At 48.3% G+C, this 7722-nt stretch overlaps 1 protein-coding gene across 2 annotated transcripts; it reads left to right on the top strand.

Annotated features, from left to right (window-relative positions):
• The first annotated feature begins 3078 nt into the window (after window positions 1-3078).
• On the top strand, window positions 3079-6808 carry LOC103763479 (placenta-specific gene 8 protein). Of its 2 annotated transcripts, XM_018084733.2 has the most exons (5): window positions 3079-3189; window positions 4941-5063; window positions 5261-5385; window positions 6302-6405; window positions 6659-6808. In XM_018084733.2, coding segments are annotated over exons 2-5 (339 nt in total). In that variant the 5' UTR covers window positions 3079-3189; window positions 4941-4954; the 3' UTR covers window positions 6660-6808. The 2 variants fall into 2 exon arrangements, with proteins under 2 accessions (XP_017940222.1, XP_017940163.1); XM_018084674.1 differs by lacking the exon at window positions 6659-6808 and having other exon boundaries at window positions 6302-6409.
• Window positions 6809-7722: the final 914 nt, after the last annotated feature.

Here is a 7722-nt window from a genome sequence, read left to right as displayed (position 1 = left end):
GGAGTACGGAATGGGGCAAAACCCGGACTGGATTTTGGCCGGAGTACGGAATGGGGCAAAACCCGGACTGGATTTTTCCCGGAGTACGGAATGGGGCAAAACCCGGACTGGATTTTTCCCGGAGTACGGAATGGGGCAAAACCCGGACTGGATTTTTCTGGAGACTGGATTCCCCCCCCCAAAAAAAAAAAAATTAAGGAAAAAAATGAAGTGTTGGGCTTGATGATCTCAGAGGTCCTTTCCAACCTGGTTGATTCTATGATTCTATGATTCTATGTGAGTGGCCTAAAATGGAATAAACTATTTTCTGGTTGCAACTGCTCTGTAAAATACAATGGTAGACTGCATAATTCATACTTTGTTCTTTGCAGAGAAAGCAAAAAGGTGTTAAGAAAATGTGGTGTTTTTTTTTTTAATCTGTGCTCCTTTATCTTCATCAATATTGCATTTACTCTAGTAAACTGGTGAATATTAATTTCAGCTGAATTTTTCCATTATCTGCTTGGAAATTATCACAGAATGGTTTAGGTTGGAAGGGACTTTAAAGATCATCTAGTTCCAAACCCCGTGCTGTCAGCAGGGATGCTTCCCACTAGGCCAGATTGCTCAAAGCCCCATCCAACCTTGCCTTGAAGACTTCCAGGGGTGGGGCATGCACAACTTCTCTGGGCATCCTGTGTCAGTGCCTCACCACCCTGACAGGAAAGAATTTCCTCCTAACATCTAATCCAAACTTACGCTCTGCCCGTTTAATGCCATTCCCCCTTGTCCTATCACTCCATGCCATTGTAAAAAGTCCCTTTCCACCTCTCTTGTAGCCCCCTTTAGGTACTGGACAATTGTATAAGGTCTCTCTGGAACCTTTTGTTCTTAGCACCTGGAAAAAGGCTTTACAGGGTTGGTTTTGTTAGCACATTTCCATTCTCCCTAGAACATTCAGATGTTCTGCTTTTTGCTTCTTGCTGTGGCTAAGAGATACTTTGCAGCTGACCATGTCTCCTTGCAGAGCTACTTTGCAGACTTGGAGAAGCCACACATGAAGGGGATCGGAGCCACCAGCCAGCGGCAGAGCCCTGGTCGGGCTCTGTGGTGAGCTCTGGCCAGAAACCACACCAGCTGCAACAGGAGGCAACGGGTCCTCCTGCCCAGCTGGGCAAGGGTGGTGCTCTTGCTGTGAGTTTTAGGAGTTCACATTTTGATTTCACTGCTGACATTTTTGCTGGTTTTTTTGTCTGACTTAAATGCCAGATGAAGGGAATGAGCTGAGGTAGGTGTTTATGATGGACTTTTTATTATCACAAAGAGCAGATACACTTGATGAACCAGGATTGCATATAGGAGTGGGTGGCCTTTCTGTGGAAGAAAAGTATTTTCATGGCTTGATTGCTCAGGCAGTCAGTGTCACCCCAGTTCTGAATGGAGGATGAGCTATTAAAATCCTTAAAATGTTGGTGATGAGTGCTTTTTTTAAAATGTGTTATTTCCCATACTGGCTGTGCATTTCAGCTTCCCATTTCCCTCCTCTCCTAGGCCAGCTGGTATTTGCTTGAGCCAGTGGGATGTCACGTATCCCCTCTTCTAGGAACTACAACTTTTTGCAAACCCCACTTCCCACAGCCTCTTGCAATGTTTTTGGAAAAAGAAATGAATCATTTATGATTCAGCCAGGGGGTGGCCAGGCAGCCCCATCATAAAGCAGGGAGAGCCCCAGCTAAACTTTGGAGCTGTCGGAAGCCGAGGGAAGCATTCCAGGGCACGGCTCACTGTTATCTCAGGACTATTGTGAAAAGGTTTCCTTTAAAGCACCATAAATCCCAGCCTGTTATCAAAGTTCCTAAATTGCAGTTTAATTGAATTTCCCCTTTCCCTGTTCTTGTTGAGGGTGAGAGAGAAGGAGAACACACCATCAGCACTTCCTGTGGGATGCACTGAACTTGCCTTGCTCCTGAGCAAGCACTTGCTATGATCTTCTCTGGGCTCTTTGAACACTCTGTGCATCCTGCTGGGAAACAAAAAATGCTGTCCTGCTGTCACAGATTCTCTACATAAGGTGGAAGTGTATCCAAAACTTTCAGTGACTAGCACAGGGCTTGAGTGGTTAAATATTTGGGGCATGTTAGTGAACAAACAGTAAATATTAGAGTCTCAAAGAGGGAAATTGATATGTGTATGGTAAGTACTTAGTTAATTTTAAAGTGGCTGGGCTACATGGCTTGTGACAAGCACTTAGGGAATCAGCCTGATTTTTCTAGAAAGCCTCCACGTGGAGTGTATTTACTAATTCAGAAATTAAAACCCAAATGCATCTGCTGAGAAGGAGCAGGGAGCACATCGCAGATTGAGAAGAGGATTAAAATCAAAGGTGTCATCGCTCCCTGCTGCCTCCTTGTCTGGGGCTGAATGGAAGTGTAGTAGGATGGCTGGGGCTGGGGCTTCCCCTCATGTCGGGGTCATGGCACAGAGTGCTGACCTGTGGGGAGCTGCCCCCTGGTGCAGGTGGGTTTAGCTGCTGCTGGCTTTGACTGAGAGTGCCTTGTTTAGTCCCCTGCATGAGCAGGCTGGGGCAGGGGCTGTTCCAAGCTCCACAGAGAGGTCTCGATCACCCAGAACCCCCTGACACCGCCCCTTTTCCCACCACACTGCCCACCCACCATTGCCAAGCCTGGCTGTTAAAGCAAACAGGTCTGCGCCAACCCCTTTGTCCAAAGCTTTTTCCATAAGGAAAGGGAAGAGCTCAGAGTGAAGCAGTCGGAGGTGCTCTGCCGTTAGTCTGGTCTGGGATATGAGAAGTACAATTTTTCTGGGTGGAAAAATGTTGGAAAAATGTCTGTCCCAATGAATGCACATCATTCAGAGCTGTTCTCTCCTGAAGAGCAACAACGTGGAGGCAGAGTTAAGGGAATAAAGAATAGACAATAAACATGTAACTTTTTTTTATTTTTTAAGATGAATAATTAAGTCTGGGAAAAGGAAATCTCTGCTCTGCAGGCTTGTTAAATCTGTAACCCTAACGTCAGGGCACATGTCCACACCACCCCCTTCAAGTTACCTCCCACCCGCTATACTTGTTTGTTGGCTGCCAATAAACCTCCTAGTGTGAGCAAGTTTAGTTTCACCATCCCCAGAGCTCTTTCTGCAGGGTCCCGGCTGGCAAAGAAGCGTGCTCTTACAGAGGCTGCTCATCAGAAGGTTGGTTCTCTTAAAGCATGGAAATATTAATAACTTGTTAGCCTGGGAAAGTGGGATAATAGTAAATAAAGTAAGGATTTTTTTTCCTGCTTAGCACATAATTTAAATCAAACAATATTGCAAATTCTACTTAGGGAAGGGGGGAGGCTTTTAAAAAGCTATGCTTGAAAGCTGAATTCTGTAGCAGTTACCTTTTCTTTGCTGCTTTCTCCTGCTGACAGAATTGTATAACTGTGTTAAAGGAATCTGACTGGTACTTTACTCTCTGTTTAAACCGGGCTGTCCTGCCACCAGGTTGGATATTGATCGCTTCTATAGGTTGCTGCCTGATCTCCCTGAGTGTTTGCTGTCCCTTCAATGGGGTATGCTGTTGGTGGCAAGAGCAGTTTCATGCTGCAGTCTTAATTTTTACAGCTAAGAGATCTCTTTGCATGTTTGCAGCTAAGAGAGGAGAAAATATGTGAATAATATTCGTATACAGAATACTGTGCATTTGTAAAAGTGTAGAGAGATTCACCACTTGTTGGTAGCACGGCTGTGGATCGGCAGAGGGAAGCCCTCGAAGGCATCACATGCTCACATTTCCCTCTGGACACAGTTGGTACTACCTCCAGCTGCTTTTCCTTCCAACTCAGGACCTTCTGTGATTTCTGTGATTCACACCGGGCTTGCAGGCTGGCTTGTGCTGCCAGGTGAAGGCAGGAGTGGGATTTCTGGAGAAGCATGGGTTAATCCAAACGGCGGAGAGTACTCCCCCTCCCCCAGCACCTCCTACTTAATTTCAGTTTCTATTCTGGCTTTTGAGCTCAGAAACTGCACAGGGAAAAGCTTTATTAGCCAGCACTGTTCTGCCTTTGCCAAGCTGCCTTTTCTAAGAGATAAAACAAACCAAGCGAATTTGTAGAAAAAAGACTTCTTTTAAGTCTTAATAGATGTGAGCAGGCAGTTTATCTTATCTAGAAAAACCTAGCCCCAAAGCCAAACTTTCTTTGAATTGTTATCTAAGACTGTTTTGAACTTTTTTTACTTGGGCAGGAAGATAGAAGCAGAAAGAGTAGTTATTATTATTATTATCATCATTATCACCACTATTATTGTCATTACCATAATTATTACCATTATTACTATTTTAGGTCTGAGGCTTACTGGTTTTCAAGATTTACTTTCTTGCTTAACCACAGGAAGGCAAGGAGAGGGCATTAGACTTGGGACACAGCCTTGAGTTTCTGTCTTTTTGACTCTCTATGACAAGAAACTGGAGATATGAGTTTTCTATAGTATCTCTCTTGCGTGGAGCCTGGCTTTGGTATGAGGAAGTGAGACCACAGGTGCTTCCCACATGCTTTGGCCCCATGCCAAAGCCATCTTGTGTAAAACAAGCCAAGTTCAACAACTGAAATGCCCAAGTCATTCCCTTTAGCTTGGGTTCACTGCCCAGCCTGGCTTGGCTCAAGGGAAATCAGTGAGCTGTGTCTAAGCACTAGCGAAACCTTTCTGGGGTGGAGTGGGGAGTGCCAGTGGCCTGGTGCTGTTTTGAAGGCTGGATAAAGTGGTAGAAAATGCAAAAGCATTGAAAGGACACAAATGCAGGTAAGATACGGTTGTGCTTTATCACCACCAGCAACAGCAAGAGAGCTGAGCAACAGGCAGCCTGCTGAAGGGTGACGGCCCACAGTTTGGTTGGAGGTTTGGACCAACCACAGGTTTTTCACTAAGTAACCTGTTTGCTGTTCCCCACCTGTCTCTTTCAGAAGTGCATCTAGGAATGGCCTCCCAGACGATCGTGACGATCCAGCCACAGTATGGCATGCCCGCTGCCTCGAGGTGCATTTGGCAGACGGGGCTGATGGACTGCTGCTCGGACTGCGGCGTCTGTGAGTGCTGTGGGAAGTCCCCTCTCCCGGCCCTCATCAGGGGTGTGCTGCAGTCAGTCACACACCCTCGAGAGACACTTCTCTTGCCCCTGCTGCTCAGCTTGGTGGTGCAATGGCTCCAGCCATGTAGCCTGGTTCTCCTAGTTCTGAGTGTGCAGGCAGATCCTCACCCCCTGCTGTGTTTCTCCCCCTACCAGGCTGCTGTGGGATGTTCTGCTTCCCCTGCCTCGCCTGCCAAGTGGCCGGGGACATGAACGAGTGCTGCCTGTGTGGGACCAGCGTGGCCATGAGGACCCTCTACCGCACCAGATACAACATCCCGGTCAGTGGGTAACCTGCCCCCTCACCCTGCTGCGAGGCTGAAAGGCGAGGTGCCCCCCAGGGAGGTGGTGGATTCACTGTCCCTGGAGGTTTTTAAGATGAGACTGGATGTGGCACTTCAGGCCATGCTCTAGTAACCACGGCAGTGTTGGATCAAGAGTTGGACTTGATGATCTGGGAGGTCTTTTCCAACCCGGTTTATTTGATGATTCTATGGGGGATGAGCACAGGGCAGCAGTGCTTTCCCCTCCCCATTGTTTTCCCTTCCGTATCCTGCATGATGCCAGAGCACGGAACAGGAGCTGGGACATCCTCAGTTGAGCTGATCCCTGCGCTGGTATCCAACAACACACATAAATTGGACACAGCTCCTTCACTGGAGGCAGTGTCCTGCCTTCAGCTGCTGCTGACCACAGTGGCTTGCAGAGCCTGGGCTGCTGCTTCCTCCTGTGATCTTTGAAAGATGGGCGAGATTAGAGATAATTGTGGGCAGATTAAAGAATAGATGAAATTGGTTATACAGGTAAGGATCTGTAATCAGATTTGGGAGAAAGGTGGACAGTACATATGTGAAGGGTTTCCATCCTGCAGGGGGTGGACTGGTGCCATGCCAAGTGCAAATCACGGGGGCCCAAGTTCACGTTGCCCAAATTGTCTCTTTCTGTGTGCATTTTTGTCCCCAGTGTGAACCTCAGAAGTCAAAGGGGAAGTAGCTATCTGTAACCTGCACAAAGGACTCTCTTCTTCCTTTCCATAGTGCCAGGGTTTCACCAGCCCTGGGCTTCAGTGTCTGCTACCCAGGATGCTGCAGCCAGCCAAGAAACAAAGGGCACGCGACCTGGAATGGGATTAACATTTCCTTGTCTGGAACATGGCTTTTGGGAAGCCGGTGTCCCTAACTAATTTCTTCCTAACAGGGGTCCATTTGCTCTGACTTCTGTGTCACCTTGTGTTGCCCCGTGTGCTCCGTTTGCCAAATGAAGAGAGACATCAACCGCAGGAGGGAGCAGGGCATATTCTGGTAAGCTGGGGGTGCTGGTGCTGGTTTATAAAGCTGCCATCACACATGGCCAAAAGGCTTCCCAGAGTGTCTCCTACTGACACAGGGTTGCTGCAGTGGGGAAATGGCCATGGACATGTGACAAAAGTGACCTGTCCTACAGCAAGATGTTGCTGGGAACCTCATGCAGGGTGGAGAGGGAAGGACTGGGGGACGCACAGTGTGTGGTGAGGCACAGCCCTTTTCCCTGACACTCGTCTCCTATCCATTGCAGATGGATCCACGCTGCATCCTGTGGAGCTGCTGGCAGGAGTTGCCACTGGCTTGGCTCTTGGGAAATGCTCCATGTGGGGCTTGCCTTGATTCAGTTGATTTCCCCTTCCCTGAGTAACACCAGCAATAAAGTTTTGAGTTTGTCTTCCTACCTCTGTCTATGTCACTCTTGTACCACCTGAGAGAACCCTCCCTTCTCCCGTTTCATCCACCTCAGCAGCCCCTGGTGCAGCTGAGATTTCCCTTGCCTGCTGCAGAGAAAGGTTTTCATGAGTATTTTGTTATTCAATCAGCTTTTAGAGAGGATATAGAATACCTGGGAGGAGTCAGTGTTGCTCATTCAAGTTGTAGAAGTTGGGCAAGTGACTATGACTACAGGGTAGAGGTGGGGCTTCCTGCAGACAAGTGACATCTGCAGGCCACCCAGTGCTAAGTCACCCCTGCTGTGGTGGCCCGGGTGGCTGTCCAGGGCTGCTGGCCAGTCCCACCTTTCTGAACATAAAAGCATGGGGATTGGGGCTGCCTGGCACCAGCCTGCCTCCTGTGTTGCAGAGACACGCTCCCCGACGGACCCTGAGCATGAATTCCCACCCACCTGCAATTAAAATTCTGGTTGGGCCATGGGTTGGCCACGGCCTGTCCATGGTCAAACCCTGTTGCCTTCCTGCATGACCTTTTAGAGTCCATCTGCCTGCACTGGGCTCTCAGCCCTGCACTCCTGTCCAGGAGGTGGAGGTTGCATCCACCCTCTCTCCATCACTCAGAGAAATGCTAAAGGATTTTCAATCCCTGCAAATATTCCCCAGCTTCACTTTTTAAGGAAAATGTGAGAATTTTTTGTCCCCTCTCTGCCTTCACCTTCACCACAAAACTTTTAAAGGGCAGGCAGTGGCTCTGTCCATGCTGTGGGGTGGGTGTGCGTGGTGGCACTGCCACCTGCCCAAACTCCAGGTGGCCCAAACAGTCTTATGGATGATCCCTGGCCATACAGAAAATGGATTTTCAGCCTAAGAGAGGTAAAGGCCAGGAAAGTGGAGAGGGAGAGGAGAAAAAAGACCAGGCTGC

The sequence above is a fragment of the Manacus vitellinus genome, unplaced genomic scaffold (assembly GCF_001715985.3).
Source record: "Manacus vitellinus isolate BGI_N305 unplaced genomic scaffold, ASM171598v3 scaffold_0_pilon, whole genome shotgun sequence".
In the NCBI taxonomy this organism is placed as follows: domain Eukaryota; kingdom Metazoa; phylum Chordata; class Aves; order Passeriformes; family Pipridae; genus Manacus; species Manacus vitellinus.
The sequence above is the reverse complement of the archived record's forward strand: the minus strand, read 5'-3'. Positions and strand labels throughout refer to the sequence as shown.

What these genes read in the sequence shown, in the direction of transcription:
- LOC103763479 (XM_018084674.1), top strand. Translation starts at nt 4,955, where the DNA reads ATGGCCTCCCAGACGATCGTGACGATCCAGCCACAGTATGGCATGCCC. An exon ending in CTGCTCGGACTGCGGCGTCT is followed by an intron (nt 5,064 to 5,260) that starts GTGAGTGCTGTG and finishes TCCCCCTACCAG; the next exon opens with GCTGCTGTGGGATGTTCTGC. An exon ending in GCACCAGATACAACATCCCG is followed by an intron (nt 5,386 to 6,301) that starts GTCAGTGGGTAA and finishes TCTTCCTAACAG; the next exon opens with GGGTCCATTTGCTCTGACTT.